The sequence below is a fragment of the Lithobates pipiens genome, unplaced genomic scaffold (assembly GCF_037356315.1).
Source record: "Lithobates pipiens isolate NorthernLeopardFrog02 unplaced genomic scaffold, aLitPip1_a1.2 Scaffold_8, whole genome shotgun sequence".
NCBI lineage: Eukaryota > Metazoa > Chordata > Amphibia > Anura > Ranidae > Lithobates > Lithobates pipiens.
The window spans coordinates 111,083,920-111,108,677 of NW_027507903.1; the positions used below are offsets into that span (position 1 = coordinate 111,083,920).

General features: G+C 45.9%; 1 protein-coding gene across 1 annotated transcript in view; it reads right to left on the reverse strand.

Annotated features, from left to right (window-relative positions):
• Nucleotides 1-24,758, reverse strand: part of PTPN9 (protein tyrosine phosphatase non-receptor type 9) — a 101,873-nt gene that overhangs the window by 20,615 nt on the left and 56,500 nt on the right. The window contains exons 9-11 of the mRNA XM_077473008.1: nt 19,841-19,910; nt 17,099-17,177; nt 16,859-17,009 (exon numbers count right to left, since the gene is read on the reverse strand). Of these exons, the coding sequence (XP_077329134.1) occupies nt 16,859-17,009; nt 17,099-17,177; nt 19,841-19,910 (300 nt within the window). The remainder of the gene's footprint in view (nt 1-16,858; nt 17,010-17,098; nt 17,178-19,840; nt 19,911-24,758) is intronic.

A 24,758-nucleotide genomic window follows, 5' to 3' on the forward strand; every position in this document is an offset into this window, starting at 1 on the left:
GTGGCAAGTGACCTGGCAGGTGACGCGGCAAGTGACCTGGCAGGTGACGTGGCAAGTGGAAAATCAACAACTTGTGGCAGGTGACTGGCATGTGACGTGGCAAGTGGACAATCCATAACTTGTGGCAGGTGACGTGGCAGGTGACGTGGCAAGTGACGTGGCAAGTGGACAATCCACTTGTGGCAGGGGACGTGGCAAGTGACGTGGCAAGTGGACAATCCACTTGTGGCAGGGGATGTGGCAAGTGACGTGGCGAGTGGACAATCCACAACTTGTGGCAGGTGACGTGGCAAGTGGACAATCCACAACTTGTGGCAAGTGATGTGGCAAGTGGACAATCCACTTGTGGCAGGTGACGTGGCAGGGGACGTGGCAAGGGACGTGGCAAGTGGACAATCCACAACTTGTGGCAGGTGACGTGGAAAGTGATGTGGCAAGTGGACAATCCACAACTTGTGGCAGGTGATGTGGCAAGTGGACAATCCACATCTTGTGGCAGGTGACATGGCAGGTGACGTGGAAAGTGGTATGGCAAGTGGACAATCCACAACTTGTGGCAGGTGATGTGGCTGGTGATGTGGCAAGTGGACAATCCACAACTTGTGGCAGGTGGCATGGCAGGTGACGTGGAAAGTGGACAATCCACATCTTGTAGCAAGTGACGTGGCAGGTGATGTGGTAAGTGACGTGGCAAGTGGACAATCCACAACTTGTGGCAGGTGACGTGGCAGGTGATGTGGCAAGTGATGTGGCAGGTGATGTGACAAGTGGACAATCCACATCTTGTGGCAGGTGACGTGGCAGGTGACGTGGAAAGTGGTGTGGCAAGTGGACAATCCACAACTTGTGGCAGGTGATGTGGCTGGTGATGTGGCAAGTGGACAATCCACAACTTGTGGCAGGTGGCATGACAGGTGACGTGGAAAGTGGACAATCCACATCTTGTGGCAAGTGATGTGGCAGGTGATGTGGCAAGTGACGTGGCAAGTGGACAATCCACAACTTGTGGCAGGTGACGTGGCAGGTGATGTGGCAAGTGATGTGGCAGGTGATGTGACAAGTGGACAATCCACATCTTGTGGCAAGTGACGTGGCAGCTGACGTGGCAAGTGACGTGGCAAGTGGACAATCCAAAACTTGTGGCAGGTGACGTGGCAAGTGACGTGGCAGGTGATGTGGCAAGTGACGTGGCAAGTGGACAATCCACATCTCGTGGCAAGTGACGTGGCAGGTGATGTGGCAAGTGGACAATCCACTTGTGGCAGGTGACGTGGCAGGGGACGTGGCAAGGGACGTGGCAAGTGGACAATCCACAACTTGTGGCAGGTGACGTGGCAGGTGACGTGGAAAGTGATGTGGCAAGTGGACAATCCACAACTTGTGGCAGGTGATGTGGCTGGTGACATGGCAAGTGGACAATCCACATCTTGTGGCAGGTGACGTGGCAGGTGACGTGGAAAGTGGTGTGGCAAGTGGACAATCCACAACTTGTGGCAGGTGATGTGGCTGGTGATGTGGCAAGTGGACAATCCACAACTTGTGGCAGGTGGCATGGCAGGTGACGTGGAAAGTGGACAATCCACATCTTGTGGCAAGTGACGTGGCAGGTGATGTGGCAAGTGGACAATCCACAACTTGTGGCAGGTGACGTGGCAGGTGATGTGGCAAGTGATGTGGCAGGTGATGTGACAAGTGGACAATCCACATCTTGTGGCAAGTGACGTGGCAAGTGACATGGCAGGTGACGTGGCAAGTGACGTGGCAAGTGGACAATCAACATCTCGTGGCAAGTGACGTGGCAGGTGATGTGGCAAGTGACGTGGCAAGTGGACAATCCACAACTTGTGGCAGGTGACGTGGCAGGTGATGTGGCAAGTGATGTGGCAGGTGATGTGACAAGTGGACAATCCACATCTTGTGGCAAGTGACGTGGCAGCTGACGTGGCAAGTGACGTGGCAAGTGGACAATCCAAAACTTGTGGCAGGTGACGTGGCAAGTGACGTGGCAGGTGACGTGGCAAGTGACGTGGCAAGTGGACAATCAACATCTCGTGGCAAGTGACGTGGCAGGTGATGTGGCAAGTGACGTGGCAAGTGGACAATCCACAACTTGTGGCAGGTGACGTGGCAGGTGATGTGGCAAGTGATGTGGCAGGTGATGTGACAAGTGGACAATCCACATCTTGTGGCAAGTGACATGGCAGCTGACGTGGCAAGTGACGTGGCAAGTGGACAATCCAAAACTTGTGGCAGGTGACGTGGCAAGTGACGTGGTAGGTGACGTGGCAAGTGACGTGGCAAGTGGACAATCCACAGCTTGTGGCAAGTGACATGGCAGGTGGCAAGTGATGTGGCAAGTGATGTGGCAAGTGGACAATCCACAACTTGTGACAGGTGACGTAGCAGGTGATGTGGCAAGTGGACAATCCCCAACTTGTGGCAAGTGACGTGGCAAGTGACGTGGCAAGTGGACAATCCAAAACTTGTGGCAGGTGACGTGGCAAGTGATGTGGCAAGTCACGTGGCAAGTGGACAATCCACAACTTGTGGCAGGTGACGTGGCAGTTGGACAATCCACAACTTGTGGCAGATGACATGGCAAGTGACGTGGCAGGTGATGTGGCAAGTCACGTGGCAAGTGGACAATCCACAACTTGTGGCAGGTGCCGTGGCAAGTGACACGCTAAATACAAGTACACTGCAGCTCTCACAGCTGCTGCTACTCACTCTGGTCTCACAAAATTGCTGAAATAGTTAATTTTTGAGCTGGGGAGGGTCTATGATGTTAGCTTAACTAAACGCTTCTAGACGCAAACGCGGTAAAACGCGGTAAAACGCCGCTAAATCGCGGTAAAAATCGCGGCAAAACGCGCGTTTCTAAACGCCGGTTTCAACATGTGTCCAGCAGCGTTTGCATCTGCGTCTCGTGTGCATGAAGCCTAAGATTCTGGAGGAGAAGGCTTAGAATCATGCTTACAAACCTCTTTTGTCAGCAATCATATTTGCAAGTTGACCCATAAAATATAGTATATTCAGAGAAATATTATCTGGATAAAACAGAAGAGGGGGCCACCAATGACAAAGCTATGAGAGACTAGGAGAAGTAGAATGACGCAAGCAGGGGAAAACAATAATGTGGGTGTCAGGGCTCTTATAGGGACACTGTAGGCCACCCCGGAGTTTTTAGATAATCATGAGTTGAGGTGCTCCCATACTGTGGATGGTTTTCCTTGTAATTGGTATGCGACATGTGGTACTTTGCGTTAACAAGAACAACTATCGGAAAGCACCGTGTAAAAACCTTGGTTTTCTCATAAACAACAGAGTAAGCAGAAGGGTTTATTTTCAGAGTTGAACTGCATGTCACTTCCAGCAATGGCGACGAGAAAGTACATGCTAAAGGAAAAAAGGCAGGAATAGAGTGGGGAGTGTGTGCGCAGCATGTCATTTCTCAGCATGTTCTCCCTTTTTGTGGAAACAGATGGAATAGGGAAGTAATGCCATTATTTAATGTTACCATATAGTTTGGTATCTCCAAACCCGCCTCAATGGGACACTCAGAGTTCTCAGAAAATGGGTCACACCAAGTTGTGCCAAGCTTCTATTCCATTTGGCAAAAACCTGTGGCATGCTGGAGAAGTTGTACTTAGCTGACAATGGCTTTTTTGTTCATAGCACACATTCTTTCCATATTGCCTACCCCAATCTGACCTTATTTTTCTAAACACGATATACTTACCTGTAATATTTTTCTCCAAATAGTCTTTCTTCTTAAATAGCTAATGATTCTCCTCTGCATTGCCTGAACATTAACCTCCATGGCGGTATGATTCATTCTGGTTTTAGGTGCTGAAAGCGGCACAATTATTTTGCATGGAAATTTGGCGTTGTATATTGTACTCCTGTAATTCTTAGGAAAAACTCTCTTAAATCTGTTCAAACCAGAGTCTAGCAGACATCCTGGGTATGATAAAGTTTATAATATAATAAATAATAATAAAAATTATTCAATAATGTAATCAAATCAAAAAACACTGAAATTTGCTCATTTGCAGAATTGTCGCTGTCATTAGATTTAGTGTTTGATGACGAATTTCCCCACAAATCGCTATCGCTCAATTCTGCAAGTGATTCTAATTTATTATCGCTGTTTTCTAGTTGGTCTAAAATCACTTTTGACATAAAGGGACACTTTTTGGTTGCTATGGACAATCTTCAAATTCCAGGCAGAAAAAAACAGTATTTATAATATAAAAGTGCATGCAGGGCACTGCACAGACCACTAGGGACAAAGGGGGTGTGTATTTTTTTTATACAGTACTGTAATCTGTAAGATTACAGTACTGTGTGTGTTTTGTGTATTTTAACTTTTTTGAATTTGGCGCCGATCTCCGCTCCCGTGCGCCGTAACGTCGCAGGGAATGGAGCTCGGCGGCACTCGGGCACTGTGTGAATCAAGCGGAGGACAGCTCGATCACACAGCGCTGAGGACATCGCTGGATCCAGGGCACAAGGTAAGTAACCTCTTCCTGTATCCAGCGATGCAATCCCGAGTCTGGCTCTGGGTTGCCGCTTATGATAGTAAAATCCTAACCCGAGCCAGACTCGGGATTACCGCCAGGGAGGTTAACACACTAATGGAAAGCCTGCTGCAGCTCATCAGCAATTTCACAGGCCCTTCAATTAAGTTAATAGTGTTGGAGACATGTATACATGAGGGTAATGCTGGCAAACTGAAGAGACTTTTGTAGAAATGCAGTACGATACTGGGAAGGTTGCACAGTGAAGTGCTCTTGACTGAAGAGCCACAGGTAAGTATTCCTTATTTAAAAATTGATCGACATGATAAAAGTTTATTTAGGAAAAGTAAATTAAGATCATTATTACTCACAGATGCTTGAAGTGGATGTAAACTCACTCTCCTCCTCTCTAAACTACTGCCATAGCGGTTACCTATAAGGATATACATGCCTCCTGCATGTATATTTACCTGTCAAATTTCTCCCCTCTGTCTGTTATGAGACCTGCAGATTCTGTGGGTGGGTTTATTGTCCAGAGCTTGGTGGGTGCAGTCGTGATGTCGGTAGACTCCCCGCCCACCTCTACACTTCCCTTGTCAACATTTTCTCCTGTGTATTTCTTACACTGAACTTCTGCTATGATCACTAACATCCAGTCAAAACGCAGAAAAGTCACATGGCTTCAGCATACCCAATCATGCTGAGGTGTGGAGCAGCCAATCCTGGGAGAGCTGGAGAAAAAAGAAGGAGGGGATCTGAAGTACACTGAATGTCTCTCTCAGGCTTGTGCGTGGGATATGTAAATCACCTGTCACTCACAACAAGGGGAAGAAACAGACTCCTATTTCTCTGTCTGTCCATTTTTAATCTCACTGAAAAAAAGATAAAAGAGGATTGCTCAGAGCTGGATTAACTCTTTGTGGCAAGACTGGGCACAAATTACATGAAATTCTATACTGTACAAGGTGCAAGCCTTAATGATTTATTTTTTCCGGTTTTACATCCACTTTAATCACTTGCTTACTGGGCATTTAAACCCCCTTCCTGTCCAGACCAATTTTCAGCTTTCATCGCTGATGCATTTTGAATGACAATTGCGCGGTCAAGCTACACTGTACTCAAATGAATTTTATAATTTTTATAATTTTTTTCCCTCAAATAGAGCTTTCTTTTGGTGGTATTTGATCGCCTGTGCGGTTATTATTTTTTACTTAAAAAGACAAAATTTAAAAAAAAAACATTTTTTTTGTTTTTTGAGCGTGCAAAGGGGAGGCCGTCATATGATGGCCTCCCGGAAATTCAGGTCGGCGCTGTGGCCGTCATTTGTCAAGTGGTTAAAGATGAACTTCATTCAATCAGAGAACACCTTGTATACATAAAAAATAAAAGAAGGAATTCTGTGAATGGTGTCACTGCCAAGAAAACGACCCAGTGTGGTCAGTGGACAGCGGGAAAGCCGCTCTACACAGAACCCAGAAGATCATGGTTTTCATTGTAGTAGTGCTGACTACTACAATGATCATCAGCTTCTGGGATGCCAACCCCTGGATTCACACCAGGAGACATATGCTTTCCAGACTCTATGATAAATCAAGTAAAAGGGAAAACACTGCGCTAAAGTTAAACCTGTAACAAGACGGCCGGTGATGGCCAAAAATAGCAGCTAACACTAAAAACAAACAAAGTTCAGCATACAAAAGAAAAAATATGTGTAGCGCTTCAATATTACTGAATATAATCAACGTAAAATAATTAATGTGTAATCAACATAAATTGTAGAGTGATACAAAAATTCATATAGTTAATAATTTGAGAAAAAGAGTCCATAGAATGGGCACCAGTTTCACACTGGAGCTGATATAGAGATGACTGGACCGTCATAAAACAAAAACAGGTCACTGGGCAAGTATATTCATGTAGGCCAGCTTGTCTGTAAACGTCAAAAGAAGGTAGATAAATACTTCTTACCAGCTCTGTTGGACTCACAAAGTCATATGACAATTGAGTCTGAAAAGGCTTGAGGTCTCACTCTAGGACCAGAGAGTATATGGAAGGAGGTCCGTTGGACTGGTGGAGGAACTTCAAACAGCAGTGTACTCAATGGCGTGTTTCGCAAACTGGAACATCGAGGTAGTTTGGAATCCAGCTCAGACACGGTCCAATACTCCAATCGCCCCAAATGGGGAGAGAAATGTTTGAGGGTTTAAACCACACAGAAGGGAGAAAAGAAAAAAGAGCTCCACATGGTGCGGGTCAAATGATATAAAATACGGATTTATTGAAGTCAAAAAGTTATAAATGACTTGGTGATCACAGAAATAAAATGAAGTAAAGTTAAAAGCAATGTAGGGTGCCAACAGCTAGCCCGACGCGTTTCGACATAAAAGTCTTCGACAGGGGCATGTAGTATCTTTTCTATGATAAATCATTCCGGAAGATGGCTTCCTTGCATTAATCAAGGTAGAAATCACAGGGCCTGAAAGCCCTCGACTCTTCAGAACGTGAGTTTCAATAGCCAAACCGTTAAATTTAGCGTTTGTAAGGCAGGATGGAACACTGGTCCCTGGGATAGCAGGTCTGGACGTGACAGTAGGGTCCAGGGGAACCTACCGCCATCTTCACTATTTCTGCATACCAAGCTCTTCTGGACCATGCTGGGGCCACCAGAAGCACCAACTTCTTTTCCTGCTTGATCCTGCAAAGAAATTGTGGCAGCAGCAGAATAGGAGGGAATGCATAAATCAGAGAGAACCAATGCCACAGAGTCACCAACGCATCTGTCCCGCATGCAAGTGGATCCCTTGTTCTTGACACAAAGTTGTCGATCTTATTGTTGAACCTGGATGCAAAGAGATCTACATCTGGAACTCCCCATCTTTGGCATATGGCCAAGAAGATGTCAGGGTGAAGAGACCATTCCCCTGGGACTAGCTGCCGGCGACTTAAGTAGTCCGCCTGCCAGTTCTTTACCCCCAGAATGAAGATTGTCGATATGCATGGTACATGCTTTTCTGCCCAGATTAAGATCTGGTTTACTTCCTGAGCTGCATAACTCCTGGTTCCTCCTTGGTGATTGATATAAGCCACGGCTGTGGCACTGTCGCACTGGATCCTGACAGGGCAACCCTGTAACCTTAGTGTCCAGGCTTTTAGGGCTGGATATGCCGCACGGATCTCCAGAATGTTCATGGGTGTCAGAAACCATGAATCAGACCGAGACAGAAGTACAATTAAATAACACTTGTTTATTAAATAAAAATAAAAAGGTAAATAGAGAAAGCGTAGTCAAAGCATAGCCAGAGTCCAGTAACCGGATCAAGTAGTCAGCCAGTCCAGAGTTCAATAACCAGATCGGGTAATCAGCCAGGCCAGAAGTCAGGGATCCAAGTAGAGCAACAGCAAGCAGGATAAGGAGCCAGAAGGGATGTCAGAAATCCAGTCTTTGAACAGAACCGCAGGAGATGGTTTATTGTGATGTGACCAGGGCGAAGGCAGATATGAAGTTAGCTGGACAGCTTTAAGTAGGCAGGTCAGACAAGCTGGATAAGGAACAGCTGGTAACTGTGGAGAGAGATGGGAGCTGGCAATTAGCTGACAGCTGAGCAGCCAGCCCAGAGAAGGAAGAGCTAAGCCAGCCCTGACAGTACCCCCTCCTCAATGACCCCTCTCCCTTGGAGGGCCACCGGGCTTGAGGGGAAAATGTCTATGGAACTCGCGGAGGAGGACAGGGGCATGTACGTCCGAGGATGAAACCCAGGAGCGTTCCTCCAGACCCTACCCCTTCCAATGCATCAGGTACTGTATGCGCCCATGGAACCTATGGATTGTACCTCATACTCCTCATGGTTCTCAACCTGAATAGGGTGAGGACATGGCACAGAGGTGGTAAATTGGTTGCAGACCAACGGTTTCAATAAGGAGACATGAAACACATTTGAGATGCACATTCTAGGAGGAAGGTCCAACGCGTAAGCCACTGGGTTAATCCTGCGAAGGATACGGAAAGGCCCAATAAACCGAGGTGAAAACTTCAGTGAAGGAACACAAAGCTGGAGGTTGCGACATGACAGCCAGACCCTGTCCCCAACCTGCTAGGAAGGCGCAGGCAGGAGTCTGCAGTCAGCATTGGAGTCTGTACCTATCATTAGCATAACGCAAAGCCTCCTGGACTTATACCCAAGTGGAAAGAAGACCATGGAGATGCTCCTCTAATGCAGGAATACTCTGCGGAACAAACGAATCAGGCAACATGGAAGGTTGGAAAACATAATTGGCCATAAATGGAGACAATCGGGAGGCAGAATTCAAGGCACTGTTATGAGCAAACTCTGCCCATGGTAATAGGTCTGACCAGTTGTTATGGTGGTCAGAAATATAGCAATGTAGGAATTGCTTCAAGGACTGATTGGCTCGCTCTGCAGCCCCATTAGACTGCAGGTGATATGCAGAAGAGAACGCAAGCTGGATTCCCAACTGTGCACAAAAGGCTCGCCAGAACAGGGAGACAAACTGACTGCCCCTGTCCGAGGCAATCACCTTGGGTAGCCCATGTAAGCGAAAGATCTCCCAAGCAAAAATGGAAGCCAGTTCCTTAGAGGTAGGCAACTTCTTAAGTGAAATACAATGACACATCTTTGAGAACCGGTCAACCACCATAAGGATAACAGTGTTACCTTGGGAGTTGGGCAACGAAATAATGAAATCCATTGACAGGTGAGTTCAGGGCCTCTCTCCACTGGGTATGGGTTGCAGGAGGCTCACTGGAAGGTGTCGTGGAGTCTTACTCTGAGCACACACGGGACAGGCAGCTACGAAGGCAGTAACATCAGCCCGTAGACTAGGCCACCAGAATTGTTGGGAAATGGCCCAAAAGAGTTGATTCTTCCCAGGATGGCCAGCTGCCTTGGGAGAATGGTAAGTCTGGAGCACAGCAGTACGGAGACTTTCTGGGACAAAGCAGCGGTCACAAGGTTTCTCAGGAGGAGCATGGACCTGAGCAGCAAGAATTTTGTCACCCAAAGGAGAAGTAAGACTGGTGTGAACCGTAGCCAAGATACGATCAGGAGGAATCATAGGAACCGGAACCGATTTCGACTTGGAAGTGGAGGAAAATTTTCATGAGAAGGCATCATGCCCTTATATTCTTAGTATCGGGTAAGAATGAGACAATGCATTTAAAACTTGACAAGAAAAGAGCCCATCGCGCCCTTCTGGAAGAGAGTTGCTTAGCCTCAGACAATAATGTAAGATTCTTATGGTCAGTAAGAATAAGAACGGGCACAGTGGAACCTTCAAGAAGATGTCTCCATTCTTTCAGGGCTAAAATGATCGCCAACAGCTCTCTGTCACCAATCTCATAATTGCACTCAGCAGGTGACAATTTCTTGGAAAAGTAGCCACACGGATGTATAGCGCTCTCAGAGCTAGGACTTTGAGACAGTAGGGCGCCAACTCCAGTCTCAGAAGCATCAACTTCTAGGATAAAAGGCAACGTAGGATCAGGATGTGCCAACACAAGAGCAGAAACAAAGGCAGCCTTGAGAGTCTCAAAGGCCTTAATGGACTATGGAGACCAACTCTGTGGGTTACCGTCCTTTCTGGTCATATCAGTCAGGGGCTTGACCAGAGACAAGAAGTTACGAATAAACTTCCGATAGTCGTTGGCGAAACCCAGGAAACGCTGCAGAGGACGTAAACCCACGGGTCAAGGCCACTGTAGGACTGCCGAAAGTTTCTCTGGGTCCATTGAAAAACCAGCAGTGGAAATGACATAGCCCAGGAATGTAACCTTTTCATGATGGAACTCGCACTTCTCCAGTTTACAATAGAAATATGAGGATTTCATCGAGATAAACCACCACACATAACTGCAACAAATCTCGGAGGACATCATTAATAAATTCCTGGAAAACTGCCGGGGAGTTACAAAGACCAAAAGGCATTACCAGGTATTCATAATGGCCTGTTCTGGTATTAAAAGCAGTTTTCCACTCGTCCCCCTCCTTAATGCGCACGAGATTGTATGCCCCTCTCAAGTCAAGCTTTGTGAAAACCGTTGCCCCTTGAGGCGGTCAAAAAACTCTGTAATCAATGGAATCGGGTAGGCATTCTTAATCGTGACATGATTGAGACCCCTATAATCTATACAAGGTCTCAGTTCACCGCTCTTCTTCTTCACAAAGAAGAAACCAGCACCAGCAGGAGACGAGGATTTGCGGATGAAACTTCGAGAAAGTGCGTCAGCAACATACTCCTCCATGGCCTTATCCTCCAAGACCGACAAAGGGTAAACCCAGCCACGAGGAGGTGTGGCACTAGGTTGAAGGTCAATTGCGCAATCATAACACTGGTGTGGAGGCAAACTACCGGCTTGAACTTTATCAAAGGCATCGCTAAAATTGCGGTACTCGTCTGGCAGGGAGGGGAGTGAAGAGGTGCACAGGACCTTGGATACCTTCAGGAAGTATGTCTCTGCATTGTGGTGACCAGGAGAGAACCTCAGCATGGAGCCAATCAAAAGAGGGGTTGTGCCTCTGTAACCAAGGATAACCAATAACCAGCGGAAACCTGGGTGAGGAAATAACTTGAAATTGGATTATCTCATGGTCAAGAACCCCTACAGCCATGGACAACAGAACCGTCTCATGAGTCACATGAGCAGGCTGTAAAGGTCTCCTATCAAGAGCCCCAATGGCAAGTGGAGTGTCACGCAGCTGCAGCGGAATAGAGTGCTGCGAAACAAATGCAGCATCAATGAACAGGCCTGCAGCCCCAGAGTCGATTAGAGCCTGTATCTCGATGGACGACTTAGCCCAAGAAAGGGTGACCAAAACCAGGGGCTTATCCTTCTGGATAACTGGGGACAAAACAACGCCACCTAAGGTCTGTGTCCATGACAGGACCTCAAGGTTCGGGCGTTCCCTGCCTGGCCACAATAAAGGCACAATCTCTCCCTCCTAAAGGCTCTCTCATCCGCAGAGAGACGCACGAAGCCCAGGTGCATGGATTCCTCTTCACTGACCGACTCGGTACCAGGAGGCATGGGAGGTGAGGGAGGCATGGGTGGGACTACAAAGCTCGGAGGCAAACGTACAGGAGGCTTCCACAAGAGCTCCTTAAGAGAAAGTCTTTCTCTGAGTCTGGAGTCGATGAGGATGGCAAACGAGATCAAGCTCTCCAGCTCAGTGGGTATATCTCGGGCTGCTATCTCATCCTCTCCAAAGACATGCAGGTAGGTTAATTGGCTTCTGTCCAAAATTGTCCATAGAATATGAATGGGGACCTTGGATTGTGGCTCCTTGAGGGTAGGGACCGATGTGAGTGTGCAATGTACTGTACAGGGATAGGGATAATTGTAGACACTCACTCAGGTTGAACTGGATGGACTGCTGTCTTTATTCAACCTTACTTACTATGAAACTATGAAACTATCCTTGATGGAATCCGAGAGACCATGAGAAAAAGCAGCAATGAGGGCCTCATTGTTCCAAGCAACCTCTGCTGCCAGAGTACGGAATTCAATGGCATAGTCGGCAACAGTTCTCGTACTCTGTTTGATGGACATGAGACACTTGGCAGCAGAAGCGGAGCGTGCGGGAACATCAAATACCCTTTTAAAGGAGGCCGCAAACTCAGGCCGCGTACACACGCGGGGACTGTTCGGCCAACTTTGTCCGCTGAACAGTGTTTCGGCGGACAGTCCGCCCGTGTGTGGGCGTTCAGCGGACAGTTTCAGCGAACAGTCCGCTGAACAAGGTTTTTCGGAATTTCCGAAAAACTGTCCGCTGAAACCTTGTTTCAGCGAACAGTTCCCTCGTGTGTAGGCTTGTTCGACAAACTAAGTTCCGCGCATGCTCAGAAAGGCTTTACACGCCGAAAGTTATAATGCAGTGTATAGGACGTCGTATTTTTCGTCCCGTCGTACGTGCCGTTCACGTCATCGCGCACGGTTTCAGCAAACTGTTCGTACGTCGTGTGTGGCCATGTCCGTCCATGCTAATTTTGAGCGGACTGTTTGCCGAAACTGTTTGACGGACAAAGTTGGCCGAACAGTCCCCGCGTGTGTACGCGGCCTCAGGGTAACTCAAGACAACAGGTTTTTGCGTCTCCCATAGAGGGTTAGCCCAGGCCAAGGCTTTCTCAGAAAGCAAAGATATCACGAAACCTACTTTGCTTCTGTCCTTGGGAAACGCTCGGGGCAGCATCTCGAAGTATGTCTCAACCTGATTGAGAAACCCTCTGCATTGAACTGGATCGCCCCCAAATCACTGGGGAAGTGGAGCGGAACCAGACATACCTCTTAGAGAGGTAGTACTCGAGGATGGTGCCTGCACAGAGACTGGCGCAGCAGCAGGGATGGCCTGCGACTCAGGTTGTACCAAAGCAGCCACAGTGGGGGATTCCAGGTGAGCCGTGCGACTCAGGAGCATTTGTAACGCCTGACAGCTGAGCAGCCAGCCCAGAGAAGGAAGGGCTAAGCCAGCCCTGAGAATGATTAAGGTCCTCTTGGTCTTGGACCACCTACCCTGGACAGTCGACTGTTCCAGAACTGCTCCCCAACCTGATAGACTGGCATCTGTTGTTACCACTGTCCAGGTAACTGGTAAAAAGGATTTTCCTTTTTGCAGATTCTCGGGTATCAACCACCAACTAAGGCTCTGATGCACTGAAAATCTTTTTGTTCCAGGCAGACAGGATACTGTTTTGCCGCAGCCTCGAATGAAACTGAGCATAGGGAACTGCGAATGAAGCCACCAACTGTGAATGAAGCCACCTGGGGTAAATATACCCTCTTCTGGGCTGTATCTATGACCAGACCCAAATACTCTTGTTTTCTTACTGGATTTAAAATAGACTTCTCTAAGTTGAGGACCCAACCTAGGTATTCCAGGTAGTTGATTGTGGTAACCAAGTTTTGGCCCAAGTGAGAGCAGGTTGCTATCAAGAGCAGGTTGTCTAGGTACGCTATTAGCGTTATACACTGGGATCTTAATCTGGCTAGAGGAGGAGTGGCTAGCCCGAAAGGCAGAGCTACAAACTGAAAGTGGCATCTTTATACTTCAAAACGCAGATATTTTTGATGAGCAGGGACGCATCTTTGATGTCAATTGATGCCAGAAGTTCTCCTCCTTGTAGGATGGAGACTACCGATTGGATTTAATCCATGCAAAAGGACCGTACTTTTAGGAATCGGTTTAGATCTTTGAGATCTAGAATGGGTCTGACATCTCCATTAGGCTTTGGTACAGTGAAAAGGTTTGAATAAAACCCCAATCCCTGCTCTTGCGTGGGAACTACCACTATAACTTTTTACGACAAAAGTCGCTCCAGTGCTAGAAAGAGAGACTTCTTTTTTTCTGGGTCTTTGGGGACATTTGATTTGAGGAAACAAGGGGAATTCTCTGAACTCTAGTTTGTAACCTAGAGTTATTGTGAAGACCACCCATCTGTCCTGAAAATCCTCCTGCCAGACCCTTGAGAACTTTAGCAGTCTTCCCCCCACTTGAGCGAGCGGGGGCGCCCCTTCATAAGGAGGCTTTAGCATTTTGTCTTGTAGACTTCCTCCCCCCGGACTTCTTTTGTCCCTGGGGTTGACTCTGAGATTTAACTTTTGAGCCTGACGGAGGAGGCCATTGTGACTGCCTGGAGGCTGATGCCCCTGGCCCTGGAGAAAGAGCCCGTTTAAAGGAGGGACGCTTACTCCTTTTCTTAACTGGCAAAAAGGTGCTTTTCCCACTAGAGATCCTTTGTATATAATTGTCTAAATCCTCCCCGAACAGTCTTGCACCACGAAAGGGAAACCCAGCCAGGAGCTTCTTACATGGTGATTCACCTGACCAATTTTTCAACCATAAGATTCTACGCATATGTACCAACCCAAGCGTAAGGCGAGAGGTCTGGAGGATAGAATCTCTGATTGCATTAACAGCAAAACACAAAGCCACTGGTAGGTTGGTCAACTCCCCAGGCTTGCTGTTCAGGTAAAACTGTGAGCACCTGTTTAACATGGTCTCTCAAGTATTGACTAACTCCATTGCTCCCACTGCAGGTTGAGCCACTGAACCTGCCAAGGAGAAAATGTTTTTTTAACAGGAATTCCAATTTTTTATCGGTTGGATCACTAAGCATCTGAGCGTTATCAACAGGACAAGTCAGACTTTTATTTACGGAAGATATGGCGGCGTCAATCACCGGTAGACCCTACATCTTAGTACATTTTTCCTCCATAGGATAAAGTGTTGAAAACTTTTTAGGAGGAAAAAATGTTTATCTGGGTGATCCCACTCAGAATAAATAAGCTTTTCCAGTAAAGTATGAACAGGAAAGGAATGTGCAGTTTAAGGAGGCTTCAGTGAACCCAAACAAGAGGAGGGTTCTATAACTGACTCAGATACGGGCAACTTAAATGTGGAGCGGACCAATCCAGCAAGAATTTGCACCAACACTTTCTCATCCTGAGAAGCTGAAGAGGGCCCTTCTCCACTTGATTCCTCAGAAGAGGAATCATCAGTCTCATCCCGGTCTTCTGAGGGGGATTCCTCTCCTTTTCCCCCAGAGTTCCTCAGTTTGAGGGTCCTGGGTGGCAGAGGGGGACCTAGTGCGTTTTCTTCCACTGAGTGAAGATGCGATTAAGGCCACTAATCTTTCCCCTAATCCATTTATGGTTGAGGGAAAAACCTCCTGCGTAATGTATATAGGGGCTGAAGTGCCAGAAGCAGTTATAGCCCCTGACCCCAACAGCTCACCCTGGCCAGCTTCCCCAGGTCCTTCTGGGGGGAAAGTGCTGCAGAGGCGGGGGTCCTCAGAGCCTGAGGGGGATCCCTTTGAGCCCCTATTTCTCTGGGTATTTGTACCTCTTCTGCCCATAATGCCAAGCAACAAACTTAGAGGTACCACAAAAATGCCCTGACCGCTGAGCAATGTAGTTCAGCAACTGCCTCTGCTAACAAGACTCAGTCTGGTGCTTAAGTAAATGCTGCCTGGGAATGCCTGTGTCCCACACTCACATGCGCACATCTGCTCTGTGTCCCTCCATAAGCCATGTGCAAGCTGGAGGGGAGGCTGGGGCGGAGGAGAGAGAAAGGCCGATGGATGTGAAGCCTCTGTAATGGCGGCGGCGGACGGTGCGGTATACTACCGCTCCCTGCTAAGACTCACCCCAGCCCCCTAAGCCGTTTGGTTGAGAATCCCTGAAGGAAAGAACCCCCCCCCCCACCCACATCCTATCTGGAGCATGGCTGGAGGGACTTACAGCGTGGACACTGAGACAGATCAGGCATGAAAGGTATGTGCTCTTGACAGCCCCCCCGGTGGCGACTTTAGGCATAGCATACATTTACTTAAGGGAGAAACCTACTAGAATTAGAAAATTCTTGAGGAGTCTACCTTACCTTATCCAGCTGCAGGGTTTTGTGTAACAGACCCAATCTTGACCTCTCAAGCTGGGCAGCGTTTAGAGAAAAACCTTCAGAGACTGGGGCCCCCTTGAATAGGGGGATCCACAGTTCTAGGCCTGTAAAGCACCCCTCCAGGAATATGGCTCAAAAAAACAAATACTGGATCCCGGGGTCCAGAGCTCTAAAAAGAGAAGCATTATAGGTAAAACCTTGTTTCTTCAGATACGAAGCCCGGGTACCATCCAATTCAGCCAGGAAAAGACACCTTGAATGGATCCGGTTGCATGGCTTGCCCCAGTGAGGATATTACAGCAGAGCTCAGCACAGCACATTTTTACTCATGACCAACACCTAAGACACTGGCCAAAAAACGGAGGTACTCCCAGTAAGGGGACGGGTTATATAGGGGGTTGAACTTCCTGTCTAGGGTGTGCCAGTGTCCAATCACCTAGTGATACCCTATATAGCCCATCTGTAATTACTGAGACTCTGTGTCCCCTGATGTACGAGAAAGAAATACAAGTTTGAAGTAACTGCCATTGACAGTATAATATAAAGCAGGCACTATTTTAGATTTTTATGTGACTGAGAAAAATAAAGGAGTAACTGCAGTGAAAAGAATGAGGGCGCTTTCACTCCTCTGCAAATGCAGTAATGCACAATTTGTTTAATTAGCACTACTACTGTGTTAGGTGTGAATTTTTTTCATCATTATTATGGAAAGTGAAGCAGACCCGCAGAATGCAAATTTTCTATGTTGCAGGTACAATTATAATTAACAAAAATGCATGATAAACATTTTTGTGCATCTCCTGTTTATTTCAGTGTGCCTGCTTAATGCTCTAACTGCAGGGAAATAAAGTTGTAAACTACCCACATAATAATAAATAGGATTTCAAATTTGATGCCAAAAATGAACAGGACCAGATGAGGTTATGTTACCTGGTGGATTCTGAGCTCTAGAGTTGTGCTTCTATAGTGCTGGTGGTTGTCCATAGCTTTATTTGTGACAGTCACAGCACCGTATGAGGCTTCAGATCCAGGTGAAAGAGGCCAGTACTGACCACACTTTCTATGGCCACCTTCTTCAACTCTGTTTAGGAAAATGGAATATAAAAAGTACTTGTATGAATAAAAATGACCGTAAAAATTTTTTTTTGGATAATGGCAAAACAAACTCACCGAGTTGTCATAACTATAACCAATACATTTTGCTCCCAAACCATTTGCCAGAAATCCTGGAATGTGTTTTCCATAGGCCCTGGAAAAAAAAAAAAAACACAAAGCGTTATGATAATTAAAAAAAAAAAAAAAGATGAGGTTAAAGTTTTACAGTTTATTGTCCCAGTATTACCCTTAGACCCCTTTCACACCAGGGCATTTTGCAGGCGATATAGCGTTAGAAATAGCGCCTGCAATCCGCCCTAAAGAAGCTGCACCATTGTGTGTAGTGTGAAAGCCCTCGGGCTTTCACACTACAGCGGTGCGCTGGCAGGACGTCAGAAAAAAGTCCTGCCGGCAGCTTCTTTGGTGTGTGTTTACTGCTCCTCCACCGCTGCTCCCCTTTGAAATCAATGGGGCAGCGCTGTAATACCGCCGGCAAAACGCCGCTATTGCTGCGTATTGCCGGCCACTAGCGGGGGGTTAAAGCGCCCCGCTAGTGGCCGAAATGCGCAGCAAATCCGGCGGTAAAACGCCGCTAAAAATAGCGGCGTTTTACCGCCGACGCAATGGGTGGTGTGGTGTGAAAGGGGTCTAAATGGAGCACATGTTATTTATAATAATCCTGGCACACAAAAATAATTTAACGTAAAACTAAAAGCCTTTTTTTTTGTTTTGCATAAAGTAGCGAGGGGTTAGAACACCAACTGGGCTTTTATTGTTTTCTGTGGGAAGTTAGGGAGATTCACCCTCTCTGTTTGTCATGTTTATCACTGAAAGTGACGTAAATCATAAATCTTTGGTTGTCCACAGAACAGTATAAAGGGGAACTCTTCCAATGGAAACACTGGAAAAGCTTATTTATTCTGGTGGGATTGTCTCACTGTGCAGGGGTTTCCTCTTACTTCCTGTTTTGGTTATGGGAAAAAAAGGTTGGGGGGGGGGGGGGGAGCATCACTGGGTGGATACAAGATCAGACCCACCCTGCACAAATAAAGAAAGCAGCAGTGCCCAGGACAGGCAGCTGCCTCAACCACTGTGTTTTCATGTAAGGGGAAGCTTTGCCATCCTTCAAAACTTGCTGGCATTTTGCTGCCCGCTGACTGACAGGAGTGAAAGCAGGACCACTCTTATCAGGCAAAGCAAGGACTGCGATCACTGCTGGATGGAGGATTCTTTCCTCTCATCCTTCCTATATCAGCCTACTATGGCTGGAAGGGAGCAGAGAAAGGGGGCGCCCACAGAAAACAGACTTCATTCTCAATATGGATGCCAGCTAGGGCAAAACATTTTTTCTAAGTTTTTGATAGAATAGGAATAGTTAAGAGCCCTTTCTGTGCTGTTGTGTCCCCCCGTCAGGAGGACTTCTCTTCACTTCCTGTCTCAGGGACACAGCAGAAAAAAAGAGGAGCTCAATCCCAAAAACAGGTGTCTCCACTGTAAAATCTCCCCTCACCTCCTGTACCCGTGACAATGGAAAATATTTGCTTTTCCCATTACATTCTGTACTTGAGATAATGGCTACCAGGCACAATAGTGAGACTGAATGTGTCCTAGTATAGAAAGAGACAGAAAAAAAAAAACAACCCGACAGGTTCTAACCCTTCCACATTTTCACCAATACTAAAAGATATTTTTAATCACATACTTAAACCATACAGAGCCAAATATCAATATTACACACAGCAACTAGCTTCCTCCTGTTACTGTCACATATTTCAACCCTGTACATCTGTCACCACCATCACATAATACAACTCCTGCACTTCTGTCATCAACATAATAATGCAAAATACTATGGTGATGATATAATACCACATTACACAACATTGCAAGATTCAACAAATCCAAGACCTATAACGCCTCTGTCTATATCACCCACACTGAAAAATAATCTATTACTACTATCACACATTAAAAATGGATGAATGATAAGTAGGGAATTGGTTCATTGTTATGATTTTGTCTCAACACTTATTTACACACTATCTATATCTAATTTAAGACTGCAGAACTACAATATATGTCTTGATCTCTAGGATCTTGTTGAAGTTTATTCCAGTAGATGGATTTGCTAAATTCTATTTCTGTTGCGATACTCTGATTTTTGTCAATCCCAAATTGAATGTCAACAATATCACGTCCTGTCCCTTCTCTATCCTATAGAAGAGCAGGCAAACTCTGATTTAAGTTGAGGGTCATGTGGAAGAGTAATGCTGCGTACACATGATCCGAATTTCTGACAACAAATGCTCGATGTCAGCTTGTTGTCGGAAATTCCGACCCTGTGCAGAACTCCATCAGACATTTTCTGTCGGAATTTCTGACAACAAAAATTTGAGAGCTGGATCTCAAATTTTCTGACAACAAAATCAGTTGTTGGAAATTCCGATCGTGTGTACACAATTCCGATGCACAAAATTCCACGCATGCTCTGAATCAAGCAGAAGAGCTGCCCTGGCTATTGCATTTCCTTTTTCTAGTCCCGTCATACATGTTGTACGTCAGTTCTTGCCATTTGGAATTTGCGAAAATATTTGTGCAACCGTGTGTATGCAAGACAAGTTTCAGCCAACAATCGTCGGAAATAAATCCACGGTTTGGTTGTTGGAAATTCCGATCGTCTGTATGCGGCATAAGAAGTTCAGAGTGTTGCCTAGCTCTAGATAACACAACATTTGTGCCAAAGTACCCAGCTTCATACTTTAGTCTTCATCACACAATCAACTTGATATTTTTATATAAATACATGCTCATGTTTACCTTGGGTCCCAATGTATGCATTCTTCTGTAGATATCCATCCATAAAACTTGCATTTATATAGTCTGACCGCTAGAAGAAAAAAGGGGATAGCTTGCAAATAATTTCTAAACAACTTACAAAAAAAATAATAATTTAGCTGCAGGTTAATTTCTGCAGGCGCATGGCCTCGAACGCACACTATCTGCATTGGCAGTCTAACTGGGATGAGTGGCTGTGTCTGTGGAACCACAGTGTCCCAATTGACATGAATAATACTGCCTGCATGGGGATACACGGAACACCTGTGCATCCCTGCAGGGGTATAGGTTATAGTACATTCATGTCAATGAAGCGTTGGAAACCAACTCCAAAGTCTTTGTTGTGATCTTTGAAAATAAATGATTTTACAATAAACGAAGCTGGAGAGGTCATGGGTAGATTGTTTTAAAGTTTTTCTTTACTGCTTGTTAGGGATGTGAAAAATAGGATTTTTTATAACAGCTAACCTGTAAATTACTTTTCTTTGAAGTACATCATGGGACACAGAAGCCATAGTAGTTTCTATGTGGGTTATAGGCCACCTTCAGGTGGTGGACACTAGCACACCCTAAGACAGGAAGTCCACTCCCTATATAACCCCTCCCACTACTGGGAGTACCTCAGTTTTTGTAGCAAAGCAATACACATGTATACCAGAAAGAAGGGAGGGACCTCTGTGTCACTTGATGTACTTCAAAGAAAAGGATTTTACAGGTAAACTGTTATACGAATCCTATTTTCTTATCGTACATCACGGGACACAGAGCCATAGTAGTTACTATGTGGGATGTCTCATAGCAATGCCAACTGAAGGGAGGAAGACACAACAAAAGTAGGGCATCATGAGACCAGAGGACTTATACTGCTGCCTGCAGCACACTGCCCAAAGGCGATATCCTCATGACCTTTTATATCTACTTGAAAGAATCTGGTAAATGTATGGACTGAAGACCAAATTGCATCCGTGCAGATTTGAGCCATGGAGGTTTGGTGATGCACTGCCCAGGAAGTACTAACAGCCCTGGTGAAGTGTGCTTTAATATGAAAAGGTGGAACTTTCATCTTTAAACCATAAGCTTGAACAATCACTTGTCGAATCCATTTAGAAATAGTAGATTTCAATGCTGCCTGTCCTCTTTTTAGGACCTTCAGGTAACACAAACAAAACATCAGTTTTGAGCAGTCGCCTTCAAATAGATTTTGACTGTTCTCACCGCATCAAGAGAATGTAGCGACTTTTCTTCCGCAGAACGGGGTTCTGGGAAAAATAAAGGTAGAACAATATCCTGGTTGAAAACCTGACACTACCTTCGGTAGAAAATTAGGATGAGGATGCAATACAACCTTATGCTTGTGACTAATTAAATATGGCTCTTTACAAAGAAAGAGCAGCAAACTCTGATACCCTTCTTGCAGAAGATACGGCTACCAGAAAAACTAATTTCCTTGTCAAAAGGACCAAGGGAATATGTTTTATCGGTTCAAAAGGCCGTTTCTGTAATGCTGACAGGACTAAATTGAAGTCCCAAAGGTTCAGGGGTGACCTAACCGGAGGATTAAGCCGCGTTACCCCCTGAATAAAGCTACGAACCAAAGAGTGTGAAGCAAGTGGTCGCTGAAACAATACCGATAAGGCCGAAACCTGGCCCTTGATAGTAGTCAAGACCAGCTTTATTTCAATCCCATCTATAAAAAGTCAAGGATTCTACCTACGACATACTTTCTGAGGTGACAACCCCTGGATTCACACCAGGAGACATATGTCTTCCAGACTCTATACTAAATGACTCTGGAGGCTGAGTTTCTTGCATTAACCAGAGTAGACTCCACTAAACCTGACAGCCCATGCTTCTTCAGAATGTGGGTCTCAATAGCCAAACCGTTAAATTTAGCATTTGTAAAGTAGGATGGAATACCAGACCTTGCGAGAGAAGGTCTGGCGATGGCAGAAGGGTCCATGGGTCCCCTACCGACATTTTTACGATCTCTGTATACCAAGATCTCCTGGGCCACGCTGGGGGCCACAAGAATCACAGACCTCTCTTCCTTCTTGATCCTACGAAGAAGTCGTGGACGTAGACAGAGTAGGAGGGAATGCATAAATCAGCGAGAACCGATTCCACAGGATTAGCAAGGCATCTGTTCCGCATGCTAGCGGATCCCCTTTCTTGACACAAAGTTGTCTATTTCTTTGTTGAGCCTGGACGCAAACAAATCTACGTCTGGAATCCCCATCTTTGACATATTGACAGGAAGATATCGGGGAGAAAGGAACCATTCTCCGGGGAACAACTGCTGGCGACTTAAGTAGTCTGCCTACCAATTTTATATTCCTAGAGAGAAGACTGCTGATAGGCAAAGCACATTGTTTTCTGCCCAAGATAGGATATGATTCACCTCTCTCTGGGCCGCACAACTTCTTGTGCCCCCTTGGTGATTGATATAGGCCATTGCTGTGGCATTGACGGATTGAATCCTGGCAGGACAATTCCGTAAACTGAACGTTCAGGCCCTCAGGGCCAAGTGCTCTGCCTGAATTTCTAGAATGTTATTGGGCAAGGGCATTTCTGATCTGGGCCATTTCTCTTGGACAGTTGCCTCTTCCAGGACTGCTCCCCAAAAAATGTTGACATATATTGTTACCACTTCCCAGGAACTGAAGGAAGGATTTTCCCCTTTGCAGATTTTTAGTTATTAACCATAAACTGAGGCTCCGGCGCACCTTTGGAGTCAGACACATTGTGAAACTAGAGCTTGAAGGATACTGTTTTGCAGCAGTCTCGAATGAAACTGAGCCACCCGAATCAGCTCCTTTATGGTGCTGATCTTTGCCTGGGGCAAGAATATCCTTTTCTGGGTGTATCTATGACCAGACCCAAGTATTTTAGCCTTATTCATGGTTTTAAGGAAGATTTCTTCTAGGTTGAGAATACAACTTAGAAATTCCACATGTGGTGACCATACTTTGGTCTAAGCAGGCTACCGACTGGTCTATCAAGAGCAGATTGTCTAGGTAAACTATAATCATTATACCTTGGGCCCTTAATCTGGCTAGAGGAAGGTCCAGAACCTTTGTAAACACTCAAGGTGCAGTAGCTAGACCGAAAAGCAGAGCTACACACTGAAAATTAAGATTTTCTACTTTGAAAAGTAGATATTACTGGTGAGCGAGGAAATAGGCACATGGAGGTATGCATCTTTGATGTTGATTGACGCCAGAAGTTCTTTTCCTTGTAGGATGGAAACAATTGATTGGACTGACGAAAAAAAGAATGGTTATATTCAGGAATCAAATTCGATTTTTGAAATCCAGAATGTCTATTCGGTTTCGGCACTGTGAAAAAAAAGGTTTGAACCAAACCCCAACCCCTGCCCTTCTCTGGATCCTTAGGAATATTTGATCTGAGAAAATGAGGAGACTGGAACTCTTGGAACTCCAGTTTGTACCCTGGAGCTATTGAGGAAGTCCCCCATCTGTCTTGACTCTCTTCCTGCCAGATCCTTGAGAACTGCAGAAGTATTCCCCCTACTCGAGCGAGCGGGGGCACCTCCTCATAAGGAGGCTTTAGTATCTTGTAGGTTTCCTCCCCCAAGACCTCTTTTGTCCCTGAGGTTGACACTGAGGATTACCTTTTGATATTGACGGCGGAGGGCGTCGTGACTGCCTGGAATCTGATGCCCCTGGCACAGAAGGAGGAGCTTGTTAAAATTAAATACATTTACTCCTTTTCTTAAATGGTAAAGGGGTACTTTGAACTAGAATTTTTTTGGATGTATTACCCAAACCATTGCAAAAAATAAAGACTAGACTAGGAGCTTTCTGCATGACGCTTAGCGAAGGGCGCAAGGCCTGAAGGATAGAATCTCTCATAGCAACTATTGCAAACATAAAGCTGCAATAGTAGCTTAAAAGATCCTGGGCCTGCTGAACAGGATAACCTTGAGCACTTGTTTAAACTGGTCTCTCAATGATTAACCAATTACTGAGACACTCAATCTGCCAGAGAAAAAAGTGTTATTTTTTTTAAATAGGAATTCCAGATTTTTATCTGTTGGATGCCTACGCATTTGAGCATTGTCTGCTGGACAAGTCAAACTTTTATTCACAGAGGATATAGCAGCGTTAATTGCTTGTATACCCCACTTTTAGTGATTTTTTTCCTCCATAGGATAAAGTGTGAAAAAACTTTAGGAGGGAAAAAAAATGCTTATCTGGGTCAACCATTCAGATACAAAAAACTTTTCCAGCAATGAATGGACAGAAAAGGCAGGCACAGCTTGAGGAGGCTTTAGCGAACCCAAACACTCAGTTAAGGGTACATAAATGTGGAGTGGAGCATTCAGCAAGAAATTGCACCATCAATCTTACACATTGTGAAAGCGGATCCCCCCGCATTTGACACCTCAGAAGAGGAGTCATCAGCCTCATCACGGTCCCCTGAGGGAATTCATCTTCTCCCGCCCCAGTTCCCCAGTTTTAGGATCCTGAGTAATGGAAGAGAACCTGATGCATTTTGTCCGACACTGAGATGCGATTAAAGCCGCTAAATTTTTTTCCCCAATCCTATCATGGCTGAGGAAAAAATACCTTTTTAGTAACATAAACAGGGGCTGCAGTGTTGAAAACAGTTGCAAACATTTCATGGCCCTGATGCTCACTCTGACCATCATGGCCCTGATGCTCACTCAGACGCCAATGCCGTGCTAAGGCCCTGCCCCTTCCCTCACATTGTGCCCCCCTCTCTTTTGAAAAGAGGGTTTTCCAGAGTGAGCGTGGGCCTCTGATCTGATGAGAACGGCGTGTGTGTGTGTGGGGGGGGGGATATGGTCAGGAGGAAATCTGTAACAAGCTGCCGTGCAGGGACAGTGAAAAAACGGAGCAGCATCGCCAATCATTTT